This window comes from Musca domestica, unplaced genomic scaffold (assembly GCF_030504385.1).
Source record: "Musca domestica strain aabys unplaced genomic scaffold, Musca_domestica.polishedcontigs.V.1.1 1, whole genome shotgun sequence".
Taxonomy (NCBI): domain Eukaryota; kingdom Metazoa; phylum Arthropoda; class Insecta; order Diptera; family Muscidae; genus Musca; species Musca domestica.
Window position 1 is genome coordinate 17642584 of NW_026712114.1, and position 22508 is coordinate 17665091.

The window sequence follows — 22508 nt, forward strand, 5'->3', positions numbered from 1 at the left end:
GGTCCAAAAAGACCTGGGGTCTTTTAAGAAAATCCGTGAACATTATTTCGGATCCTTGAAAAATTAATTTTAGAAAAATGTGGAAAAATAGTCCTTCAAAAATCAAAAATTATTAAAAAATATATATTTAATCCACGTCTCCTTGAAGTTGAGATTCACTGTTAATGATTCGAGTTCTACAACAGTTATTCTTAAAAATTCCCCGATCTATGGTTAAAGCCTTTGAAAATATTTAAGAAAACCTATAACATTTGTCCAGGTATTTAATGGAATGCCATTAAAGGACAGGAACACATAAAAATCTTGAAAAAATAATTTTAATAATCTTCGAGTGTTTTCAAGAATACCATTAAAGGACAAACATTCATAGAAAATAGGTTTTTAGATCTCACAGACTTTTAAAACATTCTTGTAAAAAATGTTTTAATATTGTCCTGATTTTAAGTTCTTAAAAATGTATACTGATAGTATTTCAAAACTCGCCACAATTATGCTGATATTCCTACAAAAACATTTCTACAAAGTTCACGAATTTTAATCTGATAACCCGTCAAAACTAAAACCCACGGTCAATAGTCTTTCAAAAATAGTTCTAATCAGAAATCCTAAAAACAAATGTTTTAAATATGCACGATTCTTGCCCTGATAGTCATTGACAAATATTTTTTAAAATCAATGATAGTATTTGAATACCTACGGTAATTGACCAGATCTTCCTTCAAAATAGTTCTAAAAACTTAAAATTTTTTTTGAAAAATATTTTTTTTTTTTTGGAAAAATAGATTCAATAAATCCCTCTGATTATTCTTAAATATATTCCTAAAAATGGTCCCTTAAAATTTACGATTACGGCAGTCCTTCAAAAATACTTTCAAAATAATTATTGATTGATGTTCTTGTAAAAAAATATTCCCAAAATCCTCAATTTGAGCCTATACAGCCCTTGAAAAAATATCCTATTTTTTCAAATTAAATTTTAATAAAAAAAATCGCCCTACCCAACCCTCGTATAAGCATATAATCCCCCCAATCTATGTACATCACCCAGGGGTACCAAATTTTGCACCACCCCCTTCCCCCTAAACCCCATTTCATTTATTTGCACATCCATTTACACACATGTCTAAAAGTTTGCATAGCAATGTTCTTGGTTCGATGGTTGGTTCTATGGTTCGCTGGCTGGATGGCTGACTGGTTGGTTGGATGGTTTAATGTTCGCAAAAATAAAATGAATTTACTGATGTTATTATTCTCGTTACTTATTATTTTGTTTTTCTTAAAAGACAGTAAAAAAAAGTCCTTTTCAGCACATAAAGAAAATTGTCTCGCTGGGGAAGTAGAAGAAAAAAAAACTTTGCCAAAAAAGAAACCGAAATTGTTCTTTAGAGTTTATAGACAGATACTGAGTTTTGAGAGTTTTTTTCTTTTATTTTTGCGCTCAGACGGACTTTTACATTTATTTATGCGAAACAAATTTTGGAGTTGCTAACATCATAACGCCAATATCAGACAAACAAACAGAACCCCATTCCCAACCATCCACGGTCGCCTAACGATTGGTAAACATTTTAAGTGAAATATATATGTTTCAGACATGTGTGTGAAGCATGGTGGGAGGGTGGCTGGAGGAGGTGGGGGATGGTGTTTACTCGTCTGCTAAATATTAAAACTTTGTTTCGCCTCTTAGTCTCTTTGTGTGTTTTTTTCGGCAAACACAATAACAACAAGGACACAAATGTTACAACTTTTAAATAAAAACAACAACAACATGAAATTGCATAGCTCGCACACACTTACCCGCACACATACATGTACTCATGGGGCTATGTAAATATTTAAAATATTTTATGATAATCGTTGATATTCGCATGATTTAGTGTTACTGTCTGATTATGTAAAAACGCGAACATATGTAAAATTTATGTTTTGTTTTTTTTTTGAGAGACATGTCGGACGGGGTGGTTGTGTGCAAAAAGAAATGGCGGGGGCGAGCGGGGTTGGTTGTAGGTTGCAAAATTGATGTATTTAATAACACATCGGCTGGAGTTGTAGAAGGTCTAAAAGGGTGTGAAGGGGTCACAACCCAGTTAGAAAAAAGTTTGAAGATGGAAATTAATAAAACATCGCTTTTACATTTTTAGGACTCTCCGGGTTGAACTAAAAATATTTTTCAAGGATTTCAGTGCTGAAAACGTGGGTGTAAGGGTATCAGGGCAAAAACTTAAAGGTTTAAGAGCACTCAGGGCTACAGTTATGCTGTTTTGAGAAAATATATTTAATAACTCTGTGGGCTATTAAAAATACCTTTAAAATACAATCAAAACCAAAGACGAGTCATTTTTAATAACTTTGTTTGAGGACTTGCATGGTTCAAAAAATAGTATTTTGATTTTGGGTGAGATAAAAACACTGCAACAAACGCCATCATTTTTATTATTTTTTTTTTTTAAATTTAATAAATAGAAGGAGCGAATGTCGGAAAAAAACATCAAATTTTAGAATAAGTTTAGATTTGTTCGAATTAGTCACCTTGGGCACGAATTATGGAGTTCAAACGGCCAATGAAACCGTCACACGCTGCCCGACTGTTGCTCTGCGGTATTTTGGCCCATTCCCGGCGAAGCGCTTGCTTGAGGTGATCGATGCTTTGGTATTTTTTAGTGCCAACCTTGCTTTCCAAAATACTCCAGACACAATAGTCCAACGGATTGGTAACCGAAGATTTTGGTGGCCATTGTGCGCAGGAATTGAGAAAGGAACCTCACTGGGTGGGTGCTGAATCCTTTTGGAAAGTCCAAGGTCTGCGGCCAAATGTTTGCCTGCTCAAGGCTTTAATACACCCTCCAGAATATTTTCGCGATAATTTATTTATTCTGATGTCACCGTCGATTAAAACAAGCGGAGAGAGACCATCGGCTGTTATGGCTGCACACACCATCACCATGGCCGCGCGCTTGAGTTCTGGTGGCCAACCGAAGGTGCACATTTTCAGCTGACCTCTTTGGCAAGTCAACACGATCATTTTTTTTTTTGTTAACAAACTGCTGGACAACGAATGTCTTCTCATCGGAGAATACCAAATTCGGAAGTTCATCACTTTCGGTCAAGCTAAGCAGCTCATTAGCTCTTTTGAGTCTATTTTCTTTCTGTTGCGGTGTAAGTTCTTGCACTTTTTGGAATTTCAATGGCTTTACCCCGAGCTCATTTTTCAATATTTGCCGAATGGAATATTGCGATATGATCAGCTCACGGACCATATTTCGGCCACTGCGACGCAGGTTTCGATTAAGTCGCTTCTTTACTTTTGGAACCATTTTTGTTAATGTTGCTATTTTCTCCGTCCACTTTCTTGACGTCGGGCTACGCTACCAGTAGTATCACGGTAACGAGCGATGGTACGAGACACAAAAGATTTATTCACATTTAAATGCTGGAGTGCTCTAACGATAGCCACTTGTGGTTTTCCAGCCAAATATAAATAAATCACCCTATCACGCTTGAATTCCATCACGAATAACTTTTTTTCTGGAAAATTCTCACCAAAATGCTTTTGTACGCTTGTAAACAATATAATGAGCTGTCATTGGAATAATTTTAACAGCTGTCGGACGAGTGGCTTAGAAGTGACACGAGTCTGAAATTGGTTGCAGTTTATTCCTGATCAGCATAAAATTGGTTTAGCGATGTCCGACCGTCTGTGGAAATCACCCTAGCTTGATAGTAGGTTGATAAAATTTTACTCAAATGTGTATTATGTTTGCAGGACTTTTGGTATTAAAAATTGACCATGTAGGTCCACGTTTTGGTATAGCCCCATATAATGGTACCTCCCTATTTTCGGGAATTTGGTTATTTAAGCGACATTATTCACCGGAAATGTTTCAAATTTCGTATTTAAAGTTCGTAAAGGATACTACAGCCTATGACTAAAATTGTGCGTGCAGGCCCACGTCTTCGTATAGCTCCCACATAATAGTACCTCCCTCTATTCGGTATTATGATGATTTTAGCTAAACAATTCACCGATTTTTTTCAAGCCTCGCATCTGAATATTGTAATGACTTATGACAAGAGTTGCCCATGCAGGTACACGCCTTTGTATAGCCTCCACAAAATGGTATCTCCCGATATTCGGTATTTTGATGATTTTTAGCGACATTATTCACCGGAATTGATTCAAATTTTGTATTTGAGGTTCGTCATGGATTCTACAGCTTATGACAGAAAATTGTCTGTGCAGCTTCACTCCTTCGTATACCCCCCCTGTAATAGTGCATCCCTATATTTGATGAATTTGGCTACATTATTCACCGATTTTTTCAAGTTTGGATTTGAATATTGTAATGGCTTATGACTAAAGTTGCCCATGCAGGTTCACGTCGTCGTGCAGATCCGGCTACATTCGGTATTTTTAAGATTTTAACAGAATTTTTAATTTCATTTTTTCCAAAATTGTCAAATTTGTTCCAAATGGTGGAGTGTATTCAATGTTCGGCCCGGCCGATCTTAAAGCTTTTTTACTTGTTTTAATATAGTTTTTTAACATATCATGCAGCAATGTCATTTGATACTAGAGGTACAATAGCGCCTGTCAATTTTTTTTGAAAATCGATTTAGAATTGGATATAGTTCCTTAATTGTGACTACTCAAAAGCCATTTAAATAAGCTTCATAGTTGGTATGATCTACTTCACATAAATTCCCAATACAAACTTATTTTGTTATGGGAGCTCTACTAAAATACGCATAGTAGTGTAGGGTATCATAGAGTCGGCTCCGCCCGATTTTTGATCTTTCTTTACTGGTTTAATATAATTTTTAAATAAAGAAGTCATTTAAAAAAATACCTTAAAAAGGACCTTAAAGGTATTTTTTTTAAATGACCGGCTAGGGCAGTTTTGTTTCCAACCCTAGCAGCACCTAATTGATTTAATTTCTTAATCCAATTTGTATTTAATTTTTTTCAAAATTTTCTAATACTTACTCTGACTTGGGCTTGAGCTGCGGTATTTTGATGGCTGGCACGATCTCGACGATTGACGGTCTTTAAACCTTTTAATAGACGTGCTAGAGTTGTGCGTTTTTTAGTTTCACGACCCTCTGGAGGAAAAAAAAACATGAAATGAAAACAAGAACAACAATTTCATTAACAATTGAGAAATAAATAAAAGAAAAAGCTTAACGAAGACACCAAATTGCAGTTCAATACATCACACAAGGCTTTTGAAAATCTCTCAGAAAAAAAGTTCGGATTATTAGTATTGTTATGTAGAAATTCACACACACACTCAAACATGCCCAATTGATTTGCTTGAATGCCGTTTTGATATTTGACTTTGAAATAAATAAGTTGTGTATGAGGATAGATTTGTTCCAATAATAATTCTTAGCTTCTTTCCGATTTTTTTTTTCATTTTTTTGACTGCAGTGTGACATCATTAGGATTTTCCTTTGATTTCCCATTTTTTTGTGATTCTTTTCTCGAGGCATTTGATTGGGGTAGCATTTATTTCACTTGTCTTTGAGTGCTGCTGCCGTTTTGATTTTTTTTTTAGTTTCTGGGAAATTTTTATGTTTTTCAAAGAAACTAGAAAGGGTGGTTGTTTGTCAATTTGTTTGGCCTCCTCATTTAAAAACGCAAAGTCCATAGATTCTGTTGCAGACACATTCTGCTCTTCACTTTGTGTGTTTGTGTGTGTGTGTGCGAGATGACGTTTAATATTTGAACAAGACGACCAACACAAACAAAAACACTTGAATTTAGGACACGCAATAATAAAGGATTTCCAATTCAAATACTCGATAAGGTCATTTGCAGAATATTTTGTAAGATTTGTTGTTGTTTTTCTGGTGTATGTTAACAAGGGATATCGACAAAGGATAACATCGTCCTCGAGTGTTATGATAGTGTGCTGCTGTTAGTTTAGACACACAAATATTTGTCATCTCAATTTTTATGACCAAAACTTGTTTACCAAAAATAAATTGTTTGGATGTGTAAACTAGATACTTGAGGGATATGAAGGACCTTATGATATTTTCAATGCATCGAAGAAAGGATATCAATAAAAGTGTCTGCAATTGACAGGATTCTAAGAAAACAAATAAAATTTGTTAGGTAATTTAATTCTATTTTTAGGATTCTGCGGAAGGATAAAGTAAACATAGATCTCCTTTTATGTTTTTTACATTATGTAGAAAATTCGGAATCCTAAAGGAGACTTTTTCCATCGAGAAATTTTTGAGGCGTCTTTTTTACAAAGGACTTTTTGAGTCTTTCTTTGTATAGAATACCTTTAGAGACTATATTTTAATGGAAAACTTTTAAACGTATTTATTTCATAGAATATCTTTTGAGATTTTTTATACCCTCCACCATTTTATGGAGGGTATATTAACTTTGCCATTCCGTTTGTAACTCCTCGAAATATTTATAATAGACCCCACAAAGTATATATATTATGGATCAGCGTGAAATTCTAAGACGATCTAGCGATGTCCGTCCTTCTGTCCGTCTGTCAACTGTCTGTTCGTCTGTTTGCCAGTTTGTCCGTCTGTCTGTTGTAATCACGCTATCTTTTAAAAGAATTATGATAGAATACTAAAATTTAGCATGTTTGCATAGTTTACCAGTAGACCGGTGAAGTTCGTAAATGGGCCATGGCGGTCCACGTATTCATATAGCCCCCATATTACGGCACCTCCCGATATTCGGTATTTTCATGATTTCAGCGACAGTATTTATCGGAATTATTTCAAATTTCATATTTAAAGTTCGTAATGGGCACTACAGCCTATGACAACAGTTTTTGTATGCAGGTCCATGTCTTCGTATAGCCCCTATATAACGGTGCCTCCCGATATTCGGTATTTTCATGATTTAAGCGACATTAGTTACCGGAATTATTTTAAATTTCATATTTAAAGTTCGTAATGGGTACTACAGCCTATGACAAACATTTTTCGTATAGCCTCCATATTACGGCAGTGACATTATTTACCAGAGCATTCAAATTTCGTATTTGAAGTTCGCAATGGATACTACAGCCTATGGCAAAAAAAAAACTTCGTAAGCAGGTCCACGTCTTCGTATAGTCTCCATATAACAGTTATCATTTAAGTGGTAGTTTCCGGAAGTTTTATTTTTTTTGAAAATTTTCAAGTTCCTTCTAAATCGTGGAGGATATTAAAAGTTCGGCTCAGCCGAACTAAGCTGCTTTTTTTACTTGTTTTCTTTAAAGGCTTATTTAGACTTTTCTTTCATGGAAGGCCTGTTGAAACATTTTTCCTATTTTCCCTCTTATATCTTCTTTTAGAATACCATTTAGGTTTCTTATCTCTTAACTCTTTTAGACAAATTTTGTATAAGACGTGTCGAAGTCTCATTCCATAAATGGTCTTTTTGGGGTATTTATCTCACCGAGGAACTTTAAGGTCTTAAATTTCATAGAAATCTTTTGATCTATTTTAGCTTTTACACAATACCTTTTGGTATCTACTTTCTCTGGATGACATTTCTTCCATTAACAGAGGGGATTGTATCTTTATAGGGTTTCTACTAATAGAGACTTTCAAATGTAATCTTCCTCATCAAATGCTGATTTAGATTTTTTTCATGGAAGACCTTTTTAGAGATTTTTTCTGGTGAATACATCGAAGGCCTTCTGTTAAATGGGGACATTTTGAGGTCCTTTTTACGCAAAAGACCAATATCATTTCTTGAAGACACCCTTCGTAGAAGACATTTTGAAGTCCCATTCCATAAATGATTATTTGGAGTATTCATCTCCCAGGGCAACTTTTAAGGTCATACATATCATAAAAAATCCTTTGATGTCCCATTAATTCTTGCGCAATATCTTTTGGTACCTTCTTTTTATACATGAAAATTCGAGATCTAGCATCTTCTTTTCGAAGAAGCCCCTAAGGAGTAGGTTTACATTTCATAGATGACTCTTAAAACTCCTTATTTTGGACTGCTTGGGGTATTTTTTCCCTTCTACAAAAGTTCTTAGTGGTATTCTTCATAAAAAGAATTGAAGGATCTTTTCTAGAAAATGATTACCATAATTCCTTGTGTGAGAAGAAGGGTAGGATGTCTTCTGTGAAAATACAACTTCAGGGTCTTTTAGCAGGAGACCCTAAAGTAATACTTCATAGACACCTTTTGAGAAGGTCCTTTCATTTCATATAAGACTTTTCGAGGTCTTGATTTCAAAGAGCATCGTTTGGGGCCTTGTTATATCCTCTACCATAGTATGGAGGGTATATTAAGTTTGTCATTCCGTTTGTAACACCTCGAAATATTCATGATCAGCATAAATTTCTATGTCGATTTATCGATGTCCGTCCGTCTGCCCGTCTATCCGTCTGTGGAAATCACTCTAGCTTCCGAACGAAATGAAGTAGATTAATACAATTTTACTCACATTTATATTATGTCTGCAGGACTTTTGCCCCAATATAACGGTACCTCCCGAAATTCAGTACCTTCTTGATTTTAGCGACATTATTCACCTATACTACAGCCTAAGACAGAAAATTGTCTTTGCAGGTCCACGTCTTCGTATAGCCCCCATATAGCGGGACCTCCCGATATTCGCTATTTAGATGATTTTAGCGGAATTATTCACCGGAATTGTTTAAAATTTGGTATTTGAAGTTCGTAATGAATACTGCAACCTAAGTCAGAAAATCGTCTGTGCAGGTCCACATTTTGGTATAGCCCCCCATATATATCTCCTCCCTATATTGATGATTTTGATTGATTGATTTCGAAAATTGCCAAATTCGTTCCAAACGGTGGAGGGTATTCAAAGTGCGGCCCGGCCGAACTAACAGCTTTTTTTACTTGTTTATCTTCTACAAAAATCTTTAATGGTATTCTCCATACGAAGTAAAAAAATGCAAAAAACTTCTCTACAAAATAAACGTACGTCCGAAATTCACTCCATTTGGGCTGATATTAGCCATTATTTTCACAATAAACCTGAAATCGCAATAAAGATATCTAAATCGAAGCCGATCCCGTTAAACTTTGGCCAAAGTATTTTTGAGTTCCATAAGTTATCTGGTACCAAAGATTATTGTCGTGGAGTGCATATTACGCATATGAGGGACTTAAAACCCCAAATTAGATGAAACATATACATGGGAGCTATAGCTTTATCTGAACCGATTTTCACAAAATTTGATGTACTTTCTTCTAGACAGAAATTCGGTCGGAATTGAAAAAATGCAGGTCATTTGGACTGATATTGGATTAGTGAATAATTAACCCGAGATCGTTTGAAGATATACACTGGTGGCCAAAACTAAAGCAACTGAAATTACAAGGAGAATGAATGCCCTGTAACTTTTTTAAAAATTAAGAAAATGAGAAAATTTTTCTTGTTTTAAATAAGGTACTTTATTCACTTTTTAAAAACCTAAAACATAAAACCAAAATTCATTTTTATATAAAAAATAATGTTTGATAAAGTCAATTAACCCGATTTTGGCTTGGACAAAACAAAAGCAACTCTGTTGTATATTCATATAACCGCTTCAATTTCAGTTGTTTTTACTGTGATATTTATCGCTTTTTGCTTCCTTCGACAATTTCGCTTGTCATAAATCCTTTTTGAGAAGTTTTTTACAACAGTATGTGTTTTTCTTTTCGTTTTTTAAGTACTGCCCAAAAAATTTTAAAAATGGCTAGAAGCAAATACAGTACCTGAATAAAACAGCAAATTATCAGTGACTATCAAAACAACATATCTCAGAAAATGATTTCCGACAAATATTTCATAAATATTTATGTGATTTCATAATTATTTCTGTATACTAAGTCGGTTTTTTGAAACTGGATCAGTAGTAACAGTCAATAACGGATGAAGGCCATGAAAAACTTCAGCCCGTACTGATCCACAAATTGTGAGAGAAATAAAAAAAAAGAACATTTAAGAGTTCAATTGGATTGGTGAGAGAGCAATCATTGGATATAAGCTCGAGATCAGTGCGTAGACGAGTAGTGGCAGCTGGTCTGGATGCCCGTAAGACATCAAAAAACCATTTATATCTGAAAAAATCAAAAAGGCGTTCGGAAACGATAATATTAAGTGGAATCAAGCTCAATGGAAAAAAACATTATTTCTGGGATGAGTCTACGTTTAATATTAAAGGCTCAGATGTGAAAAATTTTACGACGAGAAGACCAAAAAATGAAGGACTCAAGCCGCAGTGTTGCAAAGGTACAGTGAAGCATGAGGGTGGGTCAAAAATGGCGTGGCGCTGTTTTTCTTTCTATGGATTTGGGCCTATCCGTAAAATAAAGGAAGTTGTGGATCGGTTTGTTTACAAAGATGTGTTGGACATCACGTTGTTCAATTACGCTGAGTAAAATATTCGGCTGATTTGGGTGTTTCAGCATGACAATGATCCCAAACTTGTATCAAAACTTGTCAAATATTGGTTGCGGGAGTCAAAAATTCATGTTTTGTTATGGCCGGCACAATCACCTGACCTAAACTCCATAGAAAACCTTTGGAGTATCGTAGATAGGAAGATCAAGCGAGATTCGGAAATATATAAGCACAACTTTTTCTAAAGAATTCGGGGTGCCTGGGAAAGCACACCCAAGGATCAAATTGAGCGTGTTATAGATTCAATGCCTCGTAGGTGTGCAGCTGCTATCAAAAATAATGGTTATGCTATCGACTACTAGCCAAAATTTAATTATTTTAAAATAAAAAATCATAAGTTGCTTTAGTTTTGACCAAGCAAAAATTGGGTCATTTTAGTTTTCCACATATTATTTTTCGTTCAAACTTATTTTTGTATTTTTATTTTTAGTTTCTTGAAAGTGAATTAAACCCCTCATTTAAAACTGGAAAAATAATTACGATTTGTTTATTTTTGTAAAAGTTACAGGACATTTATTGTCTTTGCGATTTAAGTTGTTTTAGTTTTGGCCACCAGTGTATATAGGATCTATATCCAAATCTGAACGGATCTTGAAAAAATTTGGCAGAGGTATTTCTGGGCTGTATCTAATATCTGGTAACAAATATGATTCTCGTGGAGTGCATATTACGCACGTGAGGGACAAATCGAATGAAATATATATCTGAACCGATTTTCACAAAATTTGATGTACTTCCTTCAAGACTGAATTCGGTCGTAATTGCCAAAATGCAGGTCATTTGGACTGATATTGAAAATTTAGTGTACAATAAACCCGAAATCGGTTGTAGATATATATGAGAGCTACATCTCAATTTGAACCGATTCTCACCAGTTTCAATAGGGATATTTCTTGGGCCAAAAAAATATTGTTTGGAAAATTCCATCTGAATCGGATAATAAATGCGACCTGCATTTTGTTCACAGGAATGCATGTACAGACTGACGGACGGACAGACGGACTTACATGTATAAATCGACTCAGAAAGTGATTTTATGAAGATCGCCAAAGGTAACTATGCGTCTATCTCGCTTCCTTCTCCATGTTACAAACAAATGCACAAAGAAATAGTAGCCTTACCACTATGGGGTGTAGGCTATACAAAGTGAAAGAGGTTGGGGGAACTTGCCCCCTCTATTTAGGTTGCTTTGCCATATAAACCTTTAAAACGTCAAGATCCATGTCTTTTATTTATAGCTCTGCCTCCATAGTGTTTGAAATTTTTCCTATATAACTATTGAAAAAAATTAATTTTTTTCGCACAGTGTTATTTAAAAATTCTTTAAATTTTTGCAGATAACCCCTTAAGGCTGTCCATTTTTATTTCGCTTACATTTGTAATTAACTATTTACTTAATCAGCATATGTTGTTGCAAAACAATTAAGCTAAACGAATTATTAACGACACTAATGACTTCAAAACCATTAAGAGAACTACGAATGGTATCAATTCTTCTACGTTGCGCTCCCCCTGGGGACAGGGGGGGGCTAACTAACCTTACATTTGTCTAAATGAATTATGTATCTGCAGTTCGATAACTTTGCATTTCAACTTCCGATTTGGAGTTGGTTAAAGGGAAAGTAAAGGATGAGGGGGATAATAAAACCTTACCCCTCCTTCCCCTCCCCTTAATGGTGAGTGCTAATGGCCATGAAGATATTAAGGTAACACATTTACATACATCTGCATGTATGTGTGTAGCTATTGAGAGAGTATGGTTTTTAAGTATAAATAAGCAAATTACTTAACGGGTTTCCGATAAAAACCAATTTAAAGCGGAAGCTTTTATAACTTGGCTATATGTAAGTGTGTGTGTGTGAGAGAGAGTGTTCTTTCCCCAAGGGGTTGTGCATTGAATGGTGTTAGAGAGCATATTAGGTTAAGGTAGAAGGAGAGGAATAATGTTTGAAGACATTTGAAGAGAAAGTAAAATGTGAACTTAATGATTTGTCACCCTTTTTTTTTGGGGGGAGCCAAAAAACCTTGGCATTAAAACAGGAAGCTTTTAAGCCCCTGCCTTTTTGGTTTTCTTTATTTCTATAAAAAAGGGACTCATCGTTAAAAAAAATATACAGGGTGTCATTAAAAACACATTGTCCGGAAAAACTGATTTTATAGGTTTTTAGGCTTTAAAAATAAAATAAAAAATTGAAACACTTTTTTTTATTAAAAGACTTATGGGCCAAATGATGTATTGAATAACAACACGAACAACAACAGCAGAAAAATAAAAACTTAATGATTTTTAAGGATTTATGGCGATTATTTTTTTTCGTGCTGCTGTCTTCCGCATTTTTTGACAATTGAAAACAAAGAGAAACAAAAGTGGCAACTTACCCGTCGTTGGTGGAAATTCATAAAAATAAGCGGAGCGAGGACTTAGGCAACTGAAACGAGATGTTATAAATTTTATTAAAATTGATTGTTTAGTTTTTTTCTTTTTCTTTTTTAATAAAAATACCAAACAAAAAAAAAAACCGTCGACAAAAAATGTTAATAAACTTACTTTTGTTGTACAAAATTCAAATGGGCAGCATTGGGCGGGATGGATTGAAGACTCTGTGGATGGCGTTGCTGTAATTGATGACCACCAACACCGCCACCTTGCATTAATGACAGTTGTTGTTGTTGCTGCTGCTGCTGGCTTATTTGCGCCTGCTGCTGCAGCGTTTGTTGTTGTATGAAATGTTGCTGTTGCGTCAAAGTGCCACGACCAACACGTGGTGCAAACACGCCATAGCCGAAACCATAAATTTCATCTTCTTCCTTGTCCGACAGGCAACTGGAGGGCTAAAGGACCGAGAGAGAGAAGAAAAATATAAGAAAATTGAAAATACACTATATATAGAGGTATGAGGAAAATGAAAGAAAGTGAAATGGAATTAAAAGAGAAAACAAAAAAAAAACTACTGCATTTTACAAAGTGGCTCTTGGAGGGAAAATGAATGAAATGGAAATTTTTTTCACGAAAAAAGGACAAGAGGAAATAAAATGGCATTTTATTACAGCAGGTCATTTCTCCAGGGAAATCTAAAGATACAAGGGATTTCTGAGAGGTATCTAATATATAGAAGCCTTTTTCGGTATATTTTATAGAAAACCGGATCAAGTAAGTGCCTTTCCATTGAAACCATGAAAGCGGTAACAACGCCCTTAAGAGTTCCTCAAAATATTAGCAGACATCTATAGGACCCAAGACAACTGGGTAGGTCTCCCATGTGGAACAGAAGACCGTCGAAGAGGTCTCCTATTCAAAAAAAAAAAACCATCGGAGAAGACTTTAACCAAAGAGACAAACGTAGAGATCTTAAATCGAATAGGAGACCATTACAGCATCTACAATAAAACTGGAAAATGAAGCAGGGGTCTCCAATTAAATTGCAGACCTTTGCAAAAGTCTTTTAAAGAATAGGAAACCCTCACAGAAGTGTCTCCAATCGTAGCGGAGATCATTGAAGGTGTGTCCAATCGAATAGAAGCTCATTGAAGGTGTGTCTAACCGAATCGGGGATCGACGAAGTGGTTTTCAATCGAGTAGGAAACCATAGAAGAGGTCTGCTTTATCATAGAAGACAGTCTTTTCCAAAAGGAAACCGTCGAAAAAGTCTGGAAAAAATAAGAGAAAATCGGAGAGGTCTCAAGTCGAATAGGAGACCATTTCAGACGCCTATAATAAAACTGGAGACCATCGCAGTTGTCATCAATCGTGCGTAAACCGTCGCAAATGCCTCCCTCTCAAAGAGATAATCAATTGAATAGATGACAATGGGACAGCTTTCCTATAGAGTTGGAGACCCTTTTAGAGGTATCCGATAGAATGGAAGTTCATTTTAAAGGTCTCCTAATCATCAATCGACCGTAAACCGTCGCAAAGGCCTCCCTCTCAATGAGATAATCAATTGAATAGATGACAATGGGACAGTTTTCCTATAGAGTTGGAGACCCTTTTAGAGGTATCCGATAGAATGGAAGTTCCTTTTAAAAGGTCTCCTAAAGAATAGAACACACCTTCAAAGATCTCCTTGTAGAGGTTTCTTTAGAAAAAAAGACCGTTTTAGGGGGCACCTTTAGAATAGGAGACCTTCGAAGAAGTCTGCCATAGAATAAGAGACCTTCGCAGAAGTCTCCCATAGAATAGGCGACTTTCGGATAAGTATCCTATAGAATAAGCGACTTTCGGATAAGTCTCCTATAGAATAAGAGACTTTCGGATAAGTCTCCTATAGAATAAGAGACTTTCGGAGAAGTCTCCTATAGGATGGGAGACCTTCGGGGAAGTCTTCTACAAAACTGAAGACCTTCGGAGAAGTCTCCTATAGAATAGCAGACCTTCGGAGATGTCTCCTATAGAATAGCAGACCTTCGGAGAAGTCTTCTATAGAATAGCAGACATTCGGAGAAGTCTTCTATAGAATAGCAGACATTCGGAGAAGTCTCCTATAGAATAGCAGACCTTCGGAGAAGTCTTCTATATAATAGGAGAACCTCGCAGAGGTCTCCTATAGAAATAGAGAACCCCGCAGAGGTCTCCTATAGAATAGACCTTCGGAGAAGTCTTCTATAGAATAGGAGAACCTCGCAGAGGTCTCCTATAGAAATAGAGAACCCCGCAGAGGTCTCCTATAGAATAGACCTTCGGAGAAGTCTTCTATAGAATAGTAGAACCTCGCAGAGGTCTCCTATAGAAATAGAGAACCCCGCAGAGGTCTCCTATAGAATAGGAGTACCCCACAGAGGTCTCCTAAAGCATATGAGAACCTCGCAGAGGTCTCCCAAAGCATAGGAGAGCCTCACAGAGGTCTCTTAAAGCATAAGAGAACCTCGTAGAGGTCTCCTAAAGCCTAGGAGAACCTCGCAGAGGTCTCCTAAAGCAAAGGTTAACCTCGCATAGGTCTCCTATAGCATAGGATAACCTCGCAGAGTTCTCCTATAGCATAGGAGAACCTCGCAGAGGTCCCTTATACCATAGGAGAACCTCGCAGAGGTCTCCTATAGCATAGGAAAACCTCGCATGGAATAGAGGACCTCAACGTCAGGACATCATCTATTCTATGGAATAGAAGACTTCTTTGCGAGGACCAATTGCTAGATTTTTTTAATAGGTCTTCTAAAGGTCTTCAAAAAATGTAGCTTTTGTCCATTTTAAACTCCTTTTCGCAAATTATGTTCTAGGGTATTCCAAAAAAATATGCCATATTTTAAAGACGAAGAAGGCAAAACAAAAAATACAACATAAACAACAAATAGATTAAGTCGAAAAAATTAGTTTCCTTTGAGGCGAGACCATCATAATTCATGGTCAAGTTAAATGCCACTTAAATATGCTGAGCAAGACAGAAGAAGAAGAAGAAAAAAACGACGGAACTAAAATAAAACGAAAGTAAAAAAAAAACGACCGAAAATAATAATAAGAACCGTAAAGGACTACTTCATAATGAAGGACATGCAACATGCTGTAGTAGCTGGCCGGTTTAAGGGTGTTATCCTTAAGGCAAAACTGTTGGAGAAAACTGTTAACTAGCCAGTCGAAGCGAACTCTTCACCTTCTTCTTGGCTACAACACTTAACACAAAAACCAACAACAAAAGCTGGCCACATAAACAACAAAAAATTAAATAAGGGACAATGAAAAGGCCACAAAAAAACGGAATGAAATGAAAGGGAAAAGACAAAAGGAAGCCTCAAAAGAATGAACATTTAATTTTTGTTAATTTTCCAAAGCCAACGTTTAGTAGTTGTTGTTGGTGGGAAGGTATGGAAAAGTTTCCGCCGGTTATTCTTCGTGTTCTTGTTTTTCTATTCATTTATTTGTTGTTAAGTTTTGTTTGGAAAAAAATTGCTTTTACAAGTGGCTTCTTTGAGTCAACACCTTGGGGTATAATAATGAGAATACAAACAACAAACCACACACACACAGACACACTAATACCAACAATTCTTAGCCTGACCGGGACCCCCCCAAAAAAACTTCACAGGGTAGTGTGACGCTCTAAACTAAATAAATGGCCAAGTTAACAACGTTGTCAAACTTTGTTAAGTAGCATAATTTCAAGAGACTACTTGAGGACCCGTAACAAAAACAGCAACAACAACAAAAACATGAAAAAATCACCCTGGCTCCGGAGAAATACTTAACTTGACACAGCCATAAAACAAAACTCGGGCAGAAATTATTTAAGGAATTACCACAAGAAAGCTAACTAAGCAGGCTAAAAGGCAAAACTGGCCTCCTGGCTAAGCAGACAGTCAACGTACCAACCGGCCAGCCTAAGGAATCACCTCCAACAAAGCAACGCAAAGAAAGAAAGAAAGTAACAAAACAGAAGAGAATTGGAAAAACACGTATAATTTGTTCATAAAAAAGTTTCTAATAAAATAAATCCACTGGCGGATGGATATACGCCAAAGGACAAGTCATAGCCCACTAAACCCCCTCCTGATGTACTCTTCTCTCTCTCTAACTTTCCTCCCCTTTTTTCCTCACAAGTTATAGCATTTCAAGTTATAACTTTAAACAAAGTTATTTTGACAAACCAACCAACAACACAAAATGGAGCCATAACCAAAACAAAAGGAAAAACAAAAACAAAAAAACAACAATAAAAACAACTTCTTAATACTGGCCCAATAACTTGCTACGAAAATGTCAACTGCAAACGCGACCACATAACAAATAGAAAATCCACTCAAAATGGCTTTTTAACTTGGCCCAATCAAATGTTAATCATACATCCCCTGTCCACTCCCCTCTAGGGAGTTGTAATCCAAAAGAAGAGGGGGGGGGGGGGGGGGAGAGGCGGCCAGAGGTCATCATTTTTACCGCTTAACATTGCTTAGGCTTGTTGTTATGACCTCCATATCAAAACATTGTTTGAGAGCATTAAATAAAAAAACTTTGACCATTCGAAAAAATGTGTCGTTTGCGTTTTTTTTGTTCGTTTTTTGAGAAATTAAGCCAATTGTCGGTCAAATTGAGGACCTAACACAAATGTCCTTTTGATTTGAGAAAGTTTTTTTACGGCAATTTTGTGAATTTTATTCGTACTTAGCGGAAGGTTGTAGAGGAAAGTAATTTGTTGTAAACGACTTTAAAAAAAGTACCTGGTCAATGAAGCTCAAATATTACATAGTTGGAGATTTGTAAAGAGTAGTCTCCAATCCTGTAGGCATACAATTTATATGTATTTAGAATTTAAATACCTCAAAAACACGGTAAACAGTATCGGTCGTCAAAGCATATGACCTACTAGGTAATTACAACACCACACTAAAGCACTTCTTCCATTTCAGTTGCCGAACAATTTCTATGAAATGTTTGGCGAAATTGACACCCTTCACCATGCTTAATATGGGTGTATATTAAGTTTGTCATTCCGCTTGTAACTCCTCGAAAAAAAGGACTTCAGTCCCCACAAAATGTATATATTTTTGATCGGCATAAGATTCTAGTCGTCTGGGAAAATCACTCTAGAGTCTGTACGAAGCGGAGTAGGTGGACAAAATTTCACTCAACTTCATCTTAGGTCCCTAGAATTTTTAGTATTGAAAATGGGTTATATGGCACAATTTGATTTTACCCTATATAACTAACTTTGTTATAGAACCCATATAATTGTACCTCACGATATTCCGTATATTGTCACACTTTTCAACGAAACTATTTCAAATTTGGTATCTGGAGTACAAAATGGGCACCTCTTTCTAAGACAGAAAATTACCCATATAATTAAAACTTCCGATATTCGATATTTTGCGGATTTAAAAAAAATCAGCGGAATTATCTCAAAATTGTTATTTGGATTGACCCCATATGACTCTATCATCCGATATTTGACATTTAAATCATTTCATAGGTCATTCTAGAATTTTTGAAATTTTTTTGCTAGTTCCTTACAAATGGAAGTGGGTATTAAAAGCTCGGCCCGCCAGAACTTTGTTACATTTCACTTGTTTTAATATAAATGATAAAATAATTTACATTTTGAATTTAACATTACTTATTATTTTCGAAGTCAGGATTCATCTTGACACTACATAGTTTTATAGTAGGTTCTACTCAACGTGAGCTATTATTATTCAAAATTATTATGGGCTATATTTCAAGCGTATCAGATACATCTTATTGTTTTTTTGTTTTTTGAAAAATTTTAATTGTTGTAAGATCGGTACCAAAATGATTGGATATACAGGGTGAGATGAAAAATCTGCAACCAACTTCAGACAGCTGTCATTTCTAAGCCACTTGTCCGACAGCTGTTAAAATTATTCCAGTGACAGCTCATTGTATTGTTTACAAGCGTACAAAAGCATTTTGCTGAGAATTTTCCAGAAAAAAAGTTATTCGTGATCGAATTCAAGCGTGATAGTGTGATTTCTTTATATTTGTCTGGAAAACCACTAGTGGCTATAGTTAGAGCACTACAGCATTTAAATGTGAATAAATCTTTTGTGTCTCGTATCATCGCTCGTTAGCGTAGCCCGACGTCAAGGAAGTGGACGGAAGAAAACAGCAACATTAGCAGAAATCGTTCGAAAAGTAGAGAAGCGACTTGATCGAAACCCGCGTCACAGTGGCCAAAAAATGGCTCAAGTGCTGAACATATCGCAATAATCCATTCGGCAATTATTGAAAAATGAGCTCGGGGTAAAGCCATTAAAATTCCAAAAAGTGCAAGAACTTACACCGCAACAGAAAGAAAACAGGCTCAAAAGAGCTAATGATAGTCGATGGTCGCTCTCCATAATAGCCGATGGTCGCTCTCCGCTCGTATTAATCGACCGCGGCATTAGTATAAATGCCGAATATTATCGCGAATATATTCTGAAGGGTGTATTAAAACCTTGGGCACGCAAACGTTTTGGCCGCAGACTTTGGACATTCCAACAGGACTCAGCACCATCACATGGTTACCCAAGAGGTTCCTCGCTTCATTTCTAGCGCATAATGCCCACCAAAATCTCCGGATACCAATCCGTTGGACTATTTTGTCTGGAGTATTTTGGAAAGCAAGGTTGGCACTAAAAAATACCAAAGTGACGATCACCTCAAGCAAGCGCTTCGCTGGGAGTGGGCCAAAATACCGCAGAGCAACATTCGGTCGGCGTGTGACGGTTTTATTGGAAGTTTAAAGGCCACAATTCGCGCCAAGGTGACCAATTCGAACAAATCTAAACTTATTCTAAAATTTGATGCTATTTCCGACAAATTTTCTCTGATTCAATAAAATTAAAAAAAATAAATATTATGGCGTTTGACTTTGTTGCAGTTTTTTTTATCTCACCCTGTATGTTACTGATGGTATCTGTGTTTGAGAATAGGAGGTGGTTTTGAAAATATGTACTATAATTGTACGAAAAATACTAAATGGTACTAGATTTAATAACGGGTGAAGAGTTAGGGCTGGTTTCCCACAATTTCTTATTAAAGTCTCTGTTGGAATGTGGGATTAAGATATGGAGGTGGTTTGGAAATACGTACTATAGTTGTTCGAAAAGTACTAAATGCTACCAAATTTGGTATTGGGTGAAGGATTATGGCTGAAATCATGAAATTTGATATAGATATCACTTGTGGTATCTGTGGTTGGGAGAAGGAGCTGCTTTAGGATATGTGATGATTGTTTGCCGATAGCATTCAAATATGAATGATGAAAACGTGAACCTACACATCTCATCTTTACCAAAACCTAATAGAACTGGGGAGTATTTTAAGATTTTATGAAAGGTACCAGAAGGATATACCCCATCTTCACACCAGCTCTGGTGTTGGTAGACATTTTGGGATGTGTCAAATTTAAAGAATAGAAAGCTCATTTTGCATTGTATGAGGGTTATGGGTATTTAAAAGTTTAACTTGTTGTGTCGGAGGTATCAGAAGAAATGGTCCACTCTAAACCATCTTCAGAAAAAGATATAGAGCTGGTGTAAATACTGGGATTTGCAAAAAAATAATGATAATCGGACTCTTCTTTCACACTTAAAAGTTTTGACCCTTTGTGGGGGAGGACAAGAAAGAGTGGGTCGATATTATCCATTTAATCTTAAATCTAATAAATATTATTATGATACTCAAAGTTTTAACGAAATCGGATATTCCTTTAGCTGTTAGATATTCAATCTTTATAATGTTGTCAATTTACCGTTTATGGGGTTACCAGAACTTGATCTTAGTTTGACAAACATATTAGGATGTGCCAAGTTAAGGTCAGATCAGGTCTATGTTTGACAAACATATTGGGCTGTACCAAATTTGGGTCAGATCAGGTACTCCGTCTGTCTGTCCGTCTGTCTGTCTGACTGTCCGTCTGTATGTCTGTCTGTCTGTTGTAATCACGCTATCTTTCGAACGAATTGAGATAGAAGGTATCTCCCGATATTCGGTATTTTGATGATTTTAGCGACTTAACCGGAAATGTTTCAAATTGGTATTTGAAGTTCGTAATGCATACTACAGCCTGTGACAAAAAATTGTCTGTGCAGGTTTTGATTCGTATAGCCCCCATATAACGGTACGTCCCTATATTTGGTATTTTGATGCTTTTAGCGACATTATTCACCGGAAATTATTCAAATTTGGTATTTGAAGTTTGTAATGAATACTACAGCCTGTGACAGAAAATTGTCTGTGCAGGTCCACGTCTTCGTATAGCCCCATATAACGATACCTTCCAATATTCGGCGTTTTGATGATTTTAGCGACATTATTCGCCGGAATAGTTTCAAATTACATATGTAGAATTCGTAATGGGAACGACAGTCTGTGACAGAAAATTTTCTATACAGGTCCAGGTCTTTGTATGGGCCCCATATATCAGTACCTCCCCGTATTCGGTATTTTGACGAGTTTAGGTACAATACCCACCGAAATTCTTTGAGATGTCGTATTTGAAGTTCGTAATGGATGCTACAGCCTGTGACAGAAAATTGTCTATGCTGTACCAGGTCTTCGCACATTGTTTGAGATGGCATATTTGAAGTTCGTAATGGATGCTGCAGCCTGTGACAGAAAATTGTCTATGCTGTACCAGGTCTTCGCACAGCTCCGATATAACGGTACATCCCTATATACATTTATTTTAAGTTTCGAATTTGAATATGGCTGACTTATGACAAACAATGTCTATGTAGGTCCTCGTCGTATAGACCCCAATATAACGGCTATATTCGGTATTTTTAAAATTTTAACAGCATTTTTTAAAGATTTTATTTTTTGAAATTTCCAAATTCGTTCCAATTGGTGCTTTTTAACTGTTTTTTTTTTTTTAATTTTCAGCATCGGAAACTCAATTTTCTTTTAAGTATCAAATCTTGGCATCACTGTTTCTTAATTATAACCATGTTCATTTCCGACACTTCCTTTGGGATTTTTCTTACAAATTAATTTTCCTCCATCTCTCTTTTCCTAAAAAAATAAATTGCAGACAATTTTATTTGCCACCTTTGTACAAATATCATATTTTGTTAGAGAAATTTGTCTGAACATGAATTTAACAAAAGCGAAGTGAAAGGACACTTGAGTGCCAAGGAATATTTGATGATATTCACACATGTCTGTGGGAGCTTCATGCCCATCGTCTTTTTCCTTCTCTTTCGAGATCATTTGCTTGGGGACAGTAAATTATAAAAAAAACGAAATAAAAATACATGATTTTTATTAGTGAAACGTAATACCCCAAGAATTTAGATGTTAACAAACATAGACACACAGTGGGGCCATTTGAGGAAATTTACAAAAAAAAAATAAGAAAAAATATCCCAAAATTTTAAAAAAATTTTAAAACTTCGACGGACTTGGAGTTAGAAGAACTTTTGCTTAGATAAACATTTTGGAATATTTTTCCCTTTTTTCAATTTTTTTTAGGCCCCCTGTCATCATTTCGCATATATATTTGTTAGATATTCCATACCCCCTCCCGTTTGGGAATAAGAAGTATTTCGTGTTTGAGTTTTGAAGTATAGTCAGGTTGGTGTTGTCGTTTTTTATTGCCAAGTCAAGTTGAGCCAACAAAACTTGAAAAAAAAAAAATTGAAGATTGAGGATTGAAGAAGGAGAAAACAATTTGC

General features: G+C 35.9%; 1 protein-coding gene across 1 annotated transcript in view; it reads right to left on the bottom strand.

Moving 5' to 3' along the window:
- The window catches only part of LOC101890091 (uncharacterized), a 303416-nt gene that overhangs the window by 84364 nt on the left and 196544 nt on the right, over nucleotides 1-22508 (bottom strand). Inside the window, exons 4-6 of the mRNA XM_059119882.1 lie at nucleotides 12952-13235; nucleotides 12783-12832; nucleotides 4985-5100 (exon numbers count right to left, since the gene is read on the bottom strand). Coding sequence (XP_058975865.1) covers nucleotides 4985-5100; nucleotides 12783-12832; nucleotides 12952-13235 — 450 coding nt within the window. The remainder of the gene's footprint in view (nucleotides 1-4984; nucleotides 5101-12782; nucleotides 12833-12951; nucleotides 13236-22508) is intronic.